We start from the raw sequence: 15619 nt of genomic DNA on the forward strand, positions 1-15619 counted from the left end.
CATGTATTCAGCTAGACTAGCCCGGTCAACAAATGTAAAATAAAAAAAAAAATAATTCCCTTTTCTCTGAAATATGGTGACCTCAAACTTATATAAATAGCAGGTAGTAGGGGTGCAGCCCCCTACTTTGGGGTTCAAGGGCTTCCTTCCCTGTAAAACTCAGCTTTAAAGGACAACAGCATGTGATTAATGATCAGACTGTCCAGTGGACAATGAGGTGGACTGAATACTATGATTACCTGTGCAAAACAAATAACAAAGCATTGACTAGAATAAGGAGCAGAAATACATTTAAAAAAGACAAGACGTAGGCTCAAAAAGACAGTGATATTAATAAAGAGAAAAGGGTTTTGTCTAAAAAATTAAGAAAAAGATAAAGCAGAGTACCTAGAGAATAACAACAAACACTGAGTTTGATATTTTGCAGACAAAATGAATTAGAAGAAATTATTAATTTAAAAAAAAGAGATGACTGCGGGGCAGAAAATAATCAAAACAAACAGGAAAGAAGGAAACAGGTGAACCACATAGAAAACGATGCTATTTCTGTTGTGAGGCTACTTAAGAACATGACCGAAAATTAGAACCTGTATGGGCAAGGAGCTGTTTTTGGTCTTTAGTGGAAGTGACTTTTCTGGAGTGTCAGCCAGTATTAGGAAAAATGTAAAGGTCAGAAGCCTTTTTACTATGGTTCAAGGGAGATGTTTGTGTGTGGAATTAGGGGTAAATGCAAAAGAGACAATTTGACATGTGATTTTCAAAAAATAATTTACTTTTTGCAAAGAGACATGCTGGGGTGTAATTCTTTTTAATTTACCATGGTTTATGATTTATATTTTCTTAATTGTTTTAGAATGCCTCTATGGTTGCTGTTATTATGATTATTATTTGTTTTGTTGTTTAATCCTGCTTTTTAGTGCTTGATGATTATAATTATGGAGGGAGGCTACATCTTGAAGGTGGCATACAGTACTAACCTGCTAGTGTAGTGAACCTTATCCCATGAGCAGAATTGATAGTAATAATCTATTAGTATATAGCATCTCTAATGTAACTAGTGGTCAGATCTTACAGTATTAACCTATTACTGGAACTTGCCTTAATGGTAAGCCAAGAACAGGCTCTATAGTACTAACCTGTTAGTACAGTGAGTGAGTATCTAATGTAACCAATGATCAGAGTTTACAGTTCTAACCTGTTAGTATAGTGATTGAGTGTCTAATGTAACCAAGGATCAGAGTTTACAGTACTAACCTGTTAGTACAGTGAGTGAGTGTCTAATGTAACCAAGGATCACAGTTTAGAATGCTAACCTGTTAGTATAGTGAGTATCTAATGTAACCAATGATCAGAAGTTACTGTACTGACCTGTTAGTATAGTGATTGTGTGTCTAATGTAACCAAGGATCAGAGTTTACAGTACTAACCTGTTAGTATAGCAAGTGAATATCTAATGTAACCAGTGATCAGAGTTTACACTACTAACCTGTTAGCAGTATAGTGATTGAGTGTCTTATGTAACTGGTGATCAGCGTTTATAAAACTAACCAGTTAGCATAGTGAGTGAGTGTCTAATGTAACCAATGATCAGAGTTTACAGTACTAACCTGTTAGTATAGCAAGTGAGTATCTAATGTAACCAGTGATCAGAGTTTACACTACTAACCTGTTAGCAGTATAGTGATTGAGTGTCTTATGTAACTGGTGATCAGCATTTATAAAACTAACCTGTTAGCATAGTGAGTGAGTGTCTAATGTAACCAATGATCAGAGTTTACAGTACTAACCTGTTAGTATAGTGAGTGACTGAGTGTCTAATGTAACCAAGGATCACAGTTTACAGTACTAACCTGTTAGTATAGTCAGTATCTAATGTAACCAATGATCAGAGCTTACAGTACTAACCTGTTAGTATAGTGATTGAGTGTCTAATGTAACCAAGGATCAGAGTTTACAGGACTAACCTGTTAGTATAGTGATTGAGTGAATTATGTAACTGGTGATCAGCATTGACAGTACTAACTTGTTAGTATAGTGAGCAAGTGTCTAATGTAACCAGTGATCAGAGTTTACAGTACTAACCTGTTAGTATAGCAGTGAGTATCTAATGTAACCAGTTATTAGAGTTTACACTACTAATCTGTTAGCAGTATAGTGATTGAGTGTCTTATGTAACTGGTGATCAGTGTTTATAGAACTAACCTGTTAGCATAGTGAGTGAGTGTCTAATGTAACCAATGGTCAGAGTTTACAGTACTAACTTGTTAGTATAGCAAGTGAGTATCTAATGTAACTAGTGATCAGCGTTTATACTACTAACCTGTTAGCAGTATAGTGATTGAGTGTCTTATGTAACAGGTGATCAGTGTTTATAGAACTAACTTGTTAGCATAGTGAGTGAGTGTCTAATGCAACCAATGATCAGAGTTTACAGCACTAACCTGTTAGTATAGTGAGTAAATGTGTAATGTAACCAATGATCTGAATTTTCAGTGCTAACCTGTTAGTATAGTGATTGAGTGTCTTATGTGACCAGTGATCACAGTTTACAGTACTAACCTGTTAGTATAGTGAGTATCTAATGTAACCAATGATCAGCATTTACAGTACTAACCTGTTAGTATAGTGATTAAGTGTCTTATGTAACTGATCAGCGTTTACAGTACTAACGTGTTAGTATAGTAAGTGAGTGTCTAATGTAACTAAGGATCACAGTTTATAGTACTAACCTGTTAGTATAGTGAGTGAGTATCTAATGTAAAAAGTGATCAGAGTTTACAGTACTAACCTGTTAGTATAGTGATTGATTGTCTAATGTAACCAAGGATCAGAGTTTACAGTACTAACCTGTTAGTATAGTGATTGAGTGTCTTATGTAACTGGTGATCAGCATTTACAGTACTAACTTGTTAGTATAGTGAGTGAGTGTCCAATGTAACCAATAATCAGAGTTTACAGTACTAATCTGTTAGTATAGCAAGTGAGTATCTAATGTAACCAGAGATCAGAGTTTATACTACTAACCTGTTAGCAGTATAGTGATTGAGTGTCTTATGTAACTGGTGATCAGCGTTTATAGAACTAACCTGTTAGCATAGTGAGTGAGTGTCTAATGTAACCAATGATCAGAGTTTACAGTACTAACCTGTTAGTATAGTGATTGAGTGTCTAATGTAACCAAGGATCAGAGTTTACAGTACTAACCTGCTAGTTTAGTGATTGAGAGTGTCTTATGTAACTGATCAATGTTTACAGTACTAACTTGTTAGTATAGTGAGTGAGTGAGTGAGTGAGTGTCTAATGTAACCAAGGATCACAGTTTATAGTACTAACCTGTTAGTATAGTGAGTATCTAATGTAACCAATGATCAGAGTTTACAGTACTAACCTGTTAATATAGTGATTGAGTGTATTATGTAACTGGTGATCAGCATTGACAGCACTAACTTGTTAGTATAGTGAGTGAGTGTCTTATGTAACTGGTTGATCAGCATTGACAGTATTAACTTGTTAGTATAGCAAGTGAGTATCGAATGTAACCAGTGATCAGAGTTTACACTACTAACCTGTTAGCAGTATAGTGATTGAGTGTCTTATGTAACTGGTGATCAGCGTTTATAGAACTAACCTGTTAGTATAGTGATTGAGTGTCTAATGTAACCAAGGATCACAGTTTAGAATACTAACATGTTAGTATAGTGAGTGAGTATCTAATGTAACCGATGATCAGAGTTTACAGCACTAACCTGTTAGTATAGTGAGTAAATGTGTAATGTAACCAATGATCAGAATTTTCAGTGCAAACCTGTTAGTATAGTGATTGAGTGTCTTATGTGACCAGTGATCAGCATTTACAGTACTATTGTATTAGTATAGTGAGTGTCTAATGTAACCGTTGATCAGAGTTTATAGTACTAACCTGTTAGTATAATGATTGAGTGTCTTATGTAACCAGTGATCAGTGTTTACATTACTAACTTTTTAGCATAGTGAGTGAATGTCTAATGTAACTAATGGTCACAGTTTACAGTACTAACCTGTTAGTATAGTATAGTGATTGAGTGTCTTACGTAACCAGTGACCAGCATTTACAGTATTAACCTGTTAGCACAGTGAGTGAGTGAGTGAGTGAGTGTCTAATATAGCCAATGATCAGAGTTTACAATACTAAGCACTTACTGGAGTTTGCCTTGATGGTAAACCATGAACTAACATGATGATGTAGTGAACTTTAATCTATGATCAGACTCTAAAGTGCTAAGCTGTTAGTATCATGAGCCATAAATGTAACCCACAAGCATGGTCTATTGAACTCTTAGTTTAGTAAGCCTTAATGGTAGCTGACAGTCTGTCAGTGATGTCATGTTAGTGCATTTAAGTAACTACATTTATCAAGAACAGAAAATGTGATTTTTTTCACTCATATGTTATTGTTAATGCTGAATATCCTGTTTTACTCTTTTGTAGATGTCTAGTGTTTGCCGAGCAGCAATTCATTATGGTATAATTGACAACAATGGGGGCCTGGTGGACATTACAAGAAATGGAAAGATACCTTTCTTCATAAAGTCTTCGAGAAATGGCATTGATTCTCTCAGGTATCAGAGCTTTCTGGATATCAGTAATAAACAAATGATAATGTTATAAAGTCAAATATTGAGCCTTGTAATTGCCAACATTTTACTTGCCTAATACTTCCCAATTAAGACATTTTTTTGCTTTGTCATATAAAATGTTTTCTTTCACCAATATGACTTTTCAGAAGCCTTTTCTTTTAGAGCTAAAGTAAATAGAGGTGGCAAAAACTAGATGTCCATAGATTTAATCAGATGCAGTAATTTGGATTTTTTTTAAAGAAATATTATTGGAAAAATACATAGGTTCATAGGTAGGTACTAGGCTATCGGCCCGAGGGCCAACAAGGTTCCCTGGCTTACGTCACCCAAGAAAGTTAATTTCCTGTTCTCTTGTTGAGCAGAGCCACAGAAGTGATCCCCGGGGTGTATTTCCTATTTCCCATCCACTCATCAAGATTTTTCTTGAAGAGTGCTAATGAGGAACTTTGCTTGACATAGATGGGTAGCTTGTTCCAGAGTGTAGGAAGTCTCTGAGACAGAAATCTATCCCTCCAGCATGTCCTGTTTATTCTGGTGACAAGGTTTAGGTCCCTAGAGCGTGTAGCTTGGCGGGATTGGGATTTCTTAAGGTGTAGCATGTCCAACAGCTCTGGGTTTAACATAGCTTTATATGTTAGGCAGAGATCTCCTTGGAGTAGGCGATATGCTACAGAGTAAAGCTGGAGTTTTTTGAGACAGTCAGTGTAGGGCATCTGTTTGAGGCCAGTAATCCTCTTTGTGAGGTACTTCTGTGGCCTTTCCAGCTGCTGCAGATGTCTTGTGAGGTACATTCCAAAAGGGGTGTTGTACTCTATAATGGGTCTAATGAGTGCTGAGTAGAGGGGAACAATGACCTTTTTTTTCCTGGATGAGAACCCTTTTGTGATGAGGTGTGCCACATATAAGGATTTCCTGACTACTGTGGTGATGTGATTATCAAAGGAGAGACTACTGTCCACCTGGGTCCCAAGGTCTCTTATCACACATTCGACATTAAGTAGACTGCTGTTTATGTAGTAGTTCATGGGTACAGAGTTTTTACCAAAGGGGATGACAATGCACTTTTTGTAATTGAGCTTGAGGCCATGGCTCTGACACCAGGCATCTGTCTCAGCGAGGCCCTTCTGTAGGATGTCCACATCATTTGGGGACTCAGCTATGGCTCTTAGTTTGCAGTCATCTGTGAACTTCATTAGCCAGAGGCCTTCTGTGTTAGCCTGTACTTCAGAGAAGTAGATACCAAACAGGAGAGGTCCCAGGACTGAACCCTGTAGTACTCCACTTGTCACTGGTTTGAAGTCAGATTTGTAGTCTGCAACTTTTACTGTGTGGGTTCTTTCAGTGAGCCAGTTGGCAACCCATCTTGTAACATAGGGATTTGTACCTAGTTTAGTGAGTTTAGCTATAATTCCAGAATGGGGGATGGTGTTGAAAGCCTTGGCGAGGTCAAGATAGGCTGTGTGAACCACCTTACCCTCATCTATGGCTTTGGTGACTGCCTCAAAGAAGTCAATCAGGTTGAGAAGCACAATCTGCCTTTCGCAAACCCGAACTGGGTGGGGTCCAGAGTTTGGAGGTTACCAATGTCTTTGTTTATGAGCTCCATGATGATACGTTCCATGGGCTTGCAGACCAGGCTTGTCAGGCTATTAGGGCGATAGTTCCCAGGATCAGTGGTGGCTCCCCCTTTGTAAAGTATCCCTGTTGCTGTGTGCCATTCAGTGGGCACAAAGCCTGACGTTAGACTATGATTGAACTTCATTGATAGTGACTGTAAGTGGTAAGTCATATAAATATTGGAAGGGTCAGTGACCTGCTTAAGGTCAAATTAAGGAGTTTGTTTGTTAACTAGGGCAGCAGACTTTTCTGCAAGGACCCATTTCAACTGCAGCCTGAGATCAATGTCTAGTTAAGTGACTTCTTCAGTTATACAGCAGGAAATAGAGACTGAAGGGAGTTAAACCTGTAGTACTAGTTAAACCTGTAGTACTAGTGTTAAACCTGTAGTGCTAGAAAATGAAGGAACAGATAAAGTCTCTGTATAACACCTAGACAAATGACAGAGAATGGGCAGTTGTGGGTTTCATACCCAAGTCTTCCGTATCATATTTATCTGACTTGGCATTTGGGATATACTCCCATGGAAGTGCTATAGGTTTACACAGCTTTTCTTGTAATTAATAGTTTAAAACACTGCTGCTCACCACCTTAGACTAGTAGGATTATTAGAAAGGAAACCAGTTCAGACTGGGGCTTTAAAGAGTGCAGTATAATTTATTCTAAATTAACTATATGTAATAGAGATAGCTCTGCAGCAAAATGTCACCAGGCATACTTAATGTACTTAGCTGAGAACAATTCTTTTTCTGTGCAGCTTTCAGAAATATTAAAGATTGCAGAGGTTAAAAGATGTCTGTAACTATTTGAAATACAACATGAATTTCTCCAGAGATGGACTTGCCTCTTTGAAAAACAAGTCCAAGTATCTCAGATACTCAGAAGATAAATTCAGACTCCTGTACAAACTGAGTCCACAAAAAAGTAAAATGGTCTTTGAAACCACAACCAGTAACTTTATTGCACAAAAAAAGTTTTCGTACACCTCCATGCACTTTCTCTTTGAAAAACATTTTTTATAGTTGTAAGAGAAAACAACTAAAATAACATGCAATTTCTTTAGTGTGCAGCAGTATTTGGAGGTTTGTGCACATTTTGTATATGTGGACTGAGAGTGGGTAGGCATTGCAGTAGTATGATGCTATGAGTTCCAAATGCTAAGCTCCTGCTTTAAAGCAGTGCATCATGGTTACTGCTGTGTCAGGGAACAGGTTGGAAGGATGTGTGTTGAAAAGGTGAGTAGTCTGATGAATTTTATGTCTTGTGCAAGGCATTATTTCAACAGCCATGTAACAGAAGGGCTGAGGAAACCATGGTTCTGTATCTGGCACTGTACATTATACATTTTATTATCTTGCCTTGAGTATATTTAATTATCTGAAGTTGTTAATCTTCTTCCCATTCATCACTGATGGGTTCAGTTCCGAGCCCTCGGAACTGAGTCGGCCTTATACCAAGCTTGCGTGCACCAAAAACTCTCGAGCTAAGCTGGTCCCCACAATGCCCTTTATTCAGTTACCTCAGATCTTGTTTGCCGCGCAGCCATATAGCAGCATTTCACCGAGCTCTCCAGCTAAGTGCTTTTTTCAGATATATTTACTAGTTTTGAAAAAGTTTTCTCCTTTTATAATCTGTTCTTGTTTTTTATATTGCTTCAGCTCTACCCACAGGTATTTCTCTTTTACCATTGTTGATAATTTCTTGGTATTTCTAACTTTCTACCCTTGTGGTAACTTGCTTTCTCTCACCTTCATTTCCGATCTTTCCTCGCTCTTTCCCTTTTATGTGAGGGTGTGTTCTGGGATGTCTGAAAAGAAGGGAACTACGGGGTTTAAACACTTCTCTTCTTGCAGTGGCAAACTACTGAATAGTGACCTCCATGAAGAGTGTGTGTACTGTTTGGGGGTTCCGCATTTGTCGGTGAAACCCCCGTGTGATATTTGTGCTAGTTTCAGTCAGTGGACGCTGAATGAACGTTGTAACAAACTTATTTTAAAGGCCCTGCTTGCTTCGTCTTTTTCAGAGGCTATTTCTGTGACAGAGGTTTCATCCCCTCCTTCTTTGGACAAGAAACGTCCTCGATCGGACCTCTCTTCACCGGCCGGTGACAGAGGTAAAAGTCACAAGCACAAGGCCCATAAGTCCTCATCTGAACACCTTACAGAGGTCGCCTCATTGGTGCCTACCCCGGCACTGACAATTACGGCACCGTCTACTGCCTTGGTACTGACCAGCGCATCGGTTTCTCTCTCAGCACTGACATCCCCTGTTTTGGCTCCGATATTGGTACCGACAACTACCTCGGAACCATTCTTGTCATTCACCCCTATAGCAACTTCGGCTCTGAGCCCGTTCATGGCTCCAACCAAACCATTATTACCTGTTGCAAAATTGGAATCATTGATGCCATTCTGTGACACACCATGGACCCGATACTCATCTAATGTGGACCCGTTTGCCGGACAAGCCTGCAGTCCTTTTTTGGACTGGCTTGATTCCCCCTCAGGGGCATCTGTGAGATCCACCAGGAGCCGTTCCGAATTGGATGTGGTATGCCTTTTTGATCAGCTGCTAACCGCCAGGGGAATTTCAAATCTGCCTAGACCCTATCCCACTCCAGGCTTTGGGTCTATTTCTCCAGCAACTACTACTTACTCTCCTCCCTTGGATCCATCGGTTCCAAGGCTCATTTATCCAACTTTGACTAGAGGAATTCCTTCCTCAGCACCGACAATGACTCTGTCTGAGGCCCCGAGATCCCTTTGGGTGTCAGTTCCGTCGGAAGCCACCCTTCCTCAATCTCATGCAGTTCCGGTGTCAGTTCCGATGGTTTTGTTGGCCCCGACTTCAGATCACAGGGTGACTACCACTCCAAGTTTGTTTGAGGCTCCGCCCCTGGGGGCGAACCATCTGGAGTGGGGTGTGAACCCGGTTCTGATTTTGTCTTCTTTGGTTCCGGGCTCTCATTCCTCTTTGGGTGGGCCCGCTTTCCAGGTGATGGAGAGGGAGCTTGCTGCTAGCAATCCTCCTCAGTTGGTTATTCCCCAGTTCCTTCTGAGCCACAGCTGTCAAAGGCCACCCCCCAGGACTCCAAGATCACAAGGCCCAGGAGACCCCTGTCCAGAGCATTTCCCTTTCTGAGTCTTCTTCAGATGCTCCCACCGAAGAACCCCTCCAAAATGGGTGTGTAAGAGGAAACACATGGACTCACTAGAGGAGTCTCTCACGGAAGATATGGACTATGATGATGGGGAAGGGTCCCCATGGTCACCCCATGATGATGTCTCTTTTGGGGACATCATGGAAATCTTGAAACAGAGGGGTGACTGGAAGTCCTCCAACCCTTCCTCAGAGGAATCTGTATTCCTGCAGGCCTTTCACTCTTGGCCCTCTACTACTTGGGTGACCCCCCCCCCACCGATGAGTTGGTTAAACTCATTGTGCAACCGGCTTGGAAGAACTCCAACTCCATTGAGGCCATCCCCAGGAGATCAGACAAAGTACTCTCCCCTCCAGAGGCTCAACCCCATTGGTCCAGAGGTTTGCCAGTGGATGCTATGGTGGTGGTGGCTGCCATGAAAAAGGATCTTGCAGAAGAGAGTCCAGCTGTTCACCCACCCAACAGAGAGTCCCAGGCAGTGGACAGGTTAGGGAAGCAAGTCTTTGCATCAGCGACCTTCATAGTTAGGTCTTTGAACGTTCTGGCACATTTTACAAGGCTCCAGAGGGATCTTATCTCTGAACTCTCCGGAGCCTTCATGGGTCAAGTATTAGATGGAGCACGAGATAAAGTTGCTTCCCAACTTGCCACCCTAGAATCTATATCTAATTCATCCATGAGGTTGCTGTCACATGCAACTGAAGGAGCATCTAGAGCTGCGGGTGCAGGCGTAATCATGAGACGTCACACCTGGATGCACATTTGTGACCTCATAGACTCCTTCAAGTCTTCCTTTCTAAATGCCCCTATTGAGCCATCTACTCTGTTAGGTGCTAAGGTCAAAGATACACTAGCCAGGTGCGAGCAAGACAGGAAGACCTTGTCTGCCATTGGCCTACGCTTTTCCAAACCTCAGCGTTTCTTCTCCAGAAATCAGAGAAGTGGAAAAATGTGGCACAAGAAGTCTCAAGGTCCTTTCTGAGATGCACGTGGTGAGGACTCCTCCAGAGGCACAGGGGGTTCCAATAATGGAAGACGTCCCTTTTGGGGCAGAGGGGGTCCCCGGAACCAGGGCTCCAGAGATTCCTTCTCAGGTAGACCATATCAGTGCTCCTGAGGTGCTGCCCGATTGCTTTCCTCTGGAAGCAGTTGGGGTGCATTTCTCTCTGCACCAAGCTGCCTGCCTCTCCATTATGAATGATCAGTGAGTGCAGAGAATCATTACCAGAGGCTGCCATATTCCACTAATATCTTATACAAGACCTCCAAAATCCCTTCCCAATGTTCCACCCAGTCAAAGGGAGGAGGCAGCTTCTGAAATACGAAAGCTATGTCAAATACGAGCCATCCAACAAGTCCCCTCAGATCAGTATGGATCAGGGTTCTACTCAAGATTCTTTTTGGTGCCAAAGAAAATGGAACTGGAGGCCCAGTCTGGATCTCAGACGACTAAACAAATCGGTAGTTCAGACCAAGTTCTGCATGGTCATGATTCAATCCATCCTCCCCTTTCTGTGGGAGGGTGTGTGGATGTGCTCATTAGATCTCTGGGATGCGTATTACCATATCAAGATGGACAAGCACTCCAGGAGCCTCCTTCACGTCTGGTTGGGAGCCAATCACTACCAATTCAGACCCCTGCTTTTCGGTCTCTCGATGGCCCCCAGAGTGTTCACAAAATGTCTTGCAGTGGTAATAGCTCATCTGAGACTTCAGGGATTCCAGGTGTTTCCATACCTAGATGATTGGCTCCTCTCCGCCCCCACCAAGCATCTTCTGGTCAGGGCCCTCCACTACACACTGGCTCTAGCGGAGTCATTAGGCATCACCATACACTGGGAGAAATCAAACCTTCAACCATCACAACAACTGGAATTCATAGGGGCAATATTCAACACCCATTCGAGCCTAATCTCACTTCCTCTTCACAGGCTTCAGAGACTAAGGGCACAAGTTCAGGTGATACTCTGTCGAAGCAAGGTGTTTGCAAGGGAAATTCTTCAAGCCTTGGGATCTATGGCTGCAGCCATCCCCATAGTTTCCTTAGCCAGACTACACATGAGATTACTACAATGGCTCCTTCAGGCCCAGTGGATATCCAACCTTCACTCCCTGAGCTCAAAGATTCTCATCAACATTTGCAAACAAGATCTCCTCTGGTGGATGAGTACAGATGAAAACTTTTGGTGTCTTGCCTTCCAGGTTCCACAGCCCAGTGCCACGGTGACCACAGATGCTTCCCTGATGGGGTGGGGGGGCACTTACAGAGAAAGTCAGTCCAAGGCACATGGTCCGATGTAGAGGTCAGTTTGCATATCAATGTCCTGGAGTTAAGAGTGGTGCTGTCGGTGTTGCAAGCTTTTCATCCGCTCCTTCCATCTGGAATGATTGCTGTCCAGTCGGACAACATGTCTGTGGTCTGGTACATGAACAAACAGGGAGGGACCAAGTCTTACCCCTTTTGTCACGAAGCCATGAGAATCTGGCAGTGGGCGATAGCTTCCAACCGCTTTCTGATCGCAACGCATATCCCGGGGAGCTCCAATGTGATTGCGGACAGACTGAGCAGATGCATTCTTCATCCTCACAAGTGGTCTCTCAACTCGAGTGTGGCAGTGGAAATTTTCAGCCGTTGGGGCCAGCCATGCTGCGACCTTTTTGCCTCCCCTTCAAACACAAAATGCAGCAGCTACTTTGCCCACTTCTCCCTCTTGGGGAATCACCGAGAGACGCTCTAGTCCATGATTGGCCCACGGGTTTCCTTTATGCTTACCCTCCGATTCCTATGATTCCCCTTGTTCTATGGAAAGCTATTCGGTTGAGAAGCAAAGTGATCCTCATCGCTCCTTTCTGGCCTCGTCAAGTGTGGTTTCCCTTCCTCCGACCTCATCTGTTACAACCTCCTTGGATCCTAGACACTCGTCAGAACCTAATTTCTCACATACAAGTGCTGACTCCCCCAAATCTGTCCACCCTCAAGCTGACAGCTTGGTTTCTCCACCTCCGTTAGTTGCCAGGCAGAAAACCCTCTCTTCACCGTCCAGAATAATATCTTGGCTTCTCATAAACCATCCACCAGGAAACTTTGCAGGGATAAATGGAAAAGATTCTCTATTTGGTCATGTAATCCGAAGCTAGACCCGTTCTCAGCCCCTGTAGCCACTATTCTTCATTATTTGGCTGAGCTGTTTGATAAAGGGGCCTTGGCTTCTACCATCCGAGTCCATCTAGCAGCTGTTTCCAACTTCCATAACGGGTCTGATGGAGTACCACTTATCTCCTCTCGCCTTTACAAGACCTTCCTCAAGGGTATTTTTCACAGCAGACCTCCCATCAGACCACCGGTGGAGGCATGGAATCTGTCCTGGGTTCTGCAGGCTCTCTCTTTGCCCCCGTTTGAGCTGGCTGCAACATGTGATCTAAAATTCTTGTCATGGAAATCTTTATTCCTGGTGGCTATAACTTCAGCAAGACAAATTTCTGAATTACAAGCATTATGTATGAAGAGCCCTTATCTCATCTTTCATAAGGACAGAGTATCACTTCGTACTAAACCATCCTTTCTACCCAAAGTGGTTTCTGATTTCTCGATTAACCAGTCCATTGAGCTCCCTGTGTTTTTCCCAAATTACTCTAACAAGGGAGAATACTGCCTACATTCCCTGGATGTTCATAGACAATTACGCTTCTATCTGGACAGAACTAAATCATTTCGCAAGTCAGACCAGATTTTCATTTCCTTTTCAGGCCCTAGAATGGGAGGTGCAGTATCAACGGTTGCTTTTTCTAAATGGCTCAGGGATTGCATTGCCTTCACATATTCACTTACAGAGGGATCAAAACTGGGCCAAATCAAAGCTCACTCAACTAGGGCTATTGCAACACCTGTTGCCTTCCACTCTAGGGCCTACATGGATGACATTTGTGCAGCTGCCATTTGGGCTAAGCCTCACACCTTTATCAAGAATTACAAATTGGATCTGATCTCCAGGGGAAGAGCAGCCTTTGGTTCAATGGTTCTCAGGAATGTACTTCCATAAGGGCCACCCAGGTGCTTCATGTAGCTGGGGACTCGGTCCCATCAGTGATGAATAGGAAGAAGATTAACAACTTCAGATAAAGAAGTTATGTCTTACCATAAAATTCCATCTGAGTTGTTGATCTTCTTCCAGTCATCACACCCTCCCACCAACCCCCTCCTAAGGTTCCTGGCGGATCTTCAGGGTCTTTGTGGTGTATTAGGGTTTCTGCGCAGAGATGGCCTCTGACTTATTCTTTCTCTATATGTTGCATGCAAACTCAATCTGAGGTAACTGAGCAAAGGGCATTGTGTGCAGCAGCTTAGCTCAAGAGTTTTTTGGTGCACGCAAGCTTGGTATAAGACCGACTCGGTTCCGAGGGCTTGGAACCGAACCCATCAGTAATGACTGGAAGAAGATCAACAACTCAGAAGGAACATTATGGTAAGACATAACTTCAACACCACAGATGGAACGTTATGGTAAGACATAACTTCAACACCACAGATGGAACGTTATGGTAAGACATAACTTCAACAACACAGATGGAACGTTATGGTAAGACATAACTTCAACAACACAGATGGAACGTTATGGTAAGACATAACTTCAACAACTCAGATGGAATGTTATGGTAAGACATAACTTCTTTTTTCATTTACTGGTGATCCAATCACTCAGAGCCCCATCTCATCTTGTGGGTATATGTGAAGAACACAGTGACATATATTGAAATATATATGAAGGGGAAGACCCATCCCCTAACACTCTCTTAGAGGAGCGAAGTTCCATGAATCCAGAGCATATAGCATTACCCTGCACTGTTACAGACCATATTTTAGCAGTGCACATCTTGTCTACACTCATAGGTTCATCAGCTCTTCTTACGCTTACAACCAAGTAGACTATTGAGAAGCCCAGCCACATCACATGGTTCTGGTGGGAGATGAACAATGTCCTCCACTAAGTAGAGTTTCCTCTCATATACCAAGTGAAAATTTGTGATTACCCATCCCGTCATCCAAATTGGTTTTAGAGGTTGGTAAGGAAGTAGTCTGCTTGATATGAAAGGACAGACTGTCCCAAAAACATAGTATTAGGTTAATTTTGCCATCTGTTGTTGATGTTGTAGAACAGATTTAGGTCTGTACATAGGAACAACATAAGGCAACCAATCACAAGGACCATACAATGTCTAGCCATATGCACCTTTAAGAAGACATACATCTGTGCCTCCATTAGAGTGGGTGTTTGCTTTTCCACTTGTTCTACTTAAGTGAAAAAATTCAAAGAGTGATGGGTCATGCATAGCACAGAAGGCTAAGCATAGACCATCCCTTAGGAGTATGTGTGACACTGACTAGAAGGATAGGAGTTTTAGTCTATCAGAGTAGCTAAGGGTACTGAGAACTAAGATATTGTTGGTGAGGGTACACTGAGGTCTCCAGAGTTGGTTGAGGTGCTTATCAAGGTACATACCAAAGGGTGTATTGAATTCAGTGATGGGCCTAAAAAGGAATGAATCAAATGGGACTGTAATTTTTTTGGGACCTTGAAGAAATACAAAAGCTAAGTTGTGCAAGGTAGAAATTTTTTCTAACTTTCACAGAAACATGGCAGTCAAAGGACAGTCTGTTATCAACAAAGGTACCCAAATCCCTGTGAACATGTAACATTTACAGTTTTTGTGTGTGTGTGTGTGTGTGTGTGTGTGTGTGTGTGTGTGTGTGTGTGTGTGTGTGTGTGTGTGTGCGCGCGCGCGCACGTGTGAGGATGTGTGCACGTGTGCATATGTGTGTGTGTCTGGTGTGTGTGTGTGTCTGTGTGTGCGTGTGTGTGTGCGTGTGTCTGTGTGCATGTGTGTGTGCGTGTGTCTGTGTGTGTACGTGTGCGTGTGTGTGTGTGTCTGTGTGTTTCTTCAGCAGTCACTGCAGTTGAACTAATCTTACTCACCTCATCAAACATTCGAACACTTGCAAATTATCACACATGCACAACATACAGCAAATGCAAACAGTGACACACAGACACACATTCCCACACTGCACACACTGCCTTACAAAATAACTCCAAAGTAAGTGTTTTCCACAATGTAGGGGGCTGCACCCCCACTTCTTCCTAATTATGCATACTAACTCTAAAAATGTATGCCATTGGAAGAAGGGCATATTTTCCATCCCCACTATACCACAATCTTTTAACACAAA

At 42.3% G+C, this 15619-nt stretch overlaps 1 protein-coding gene across 1 annotated transcript in view; it reads left to right on the plus strand.

The window, feature by feature from the left end:
* Positions 1–15619, plus strand: part of CRISPLD2 (cysteine rich secretory protein LCCL domain containing 2) — a 561942-nt gene that overhangs the window by 382153 nt on the left and 164170 nt on the right. The window contains exon 10 of the mRNA XM_044082062.1: positions 4468–4598. Coding sequence (XP_043937997.1) covers positions 4468–4598 — 131 coding nt within the window. The remainder of the gene's footprint in view (positions 1–4467; positions 4599–15619) is intronic.

This window comes from Protopterus annectens, chromosome 8.part1, assembly GCF_019279795.1.
Source record: "Protopterus annectens isolate FY-2018-M chromosome 8.part1, PAN1.0, whole genome shotgun sequence".
NCBI lineage: Eukaryota > Metazoa > Chordata > Ceratodontiformes > Protopteridae > Protopterus > Protopterus annectens.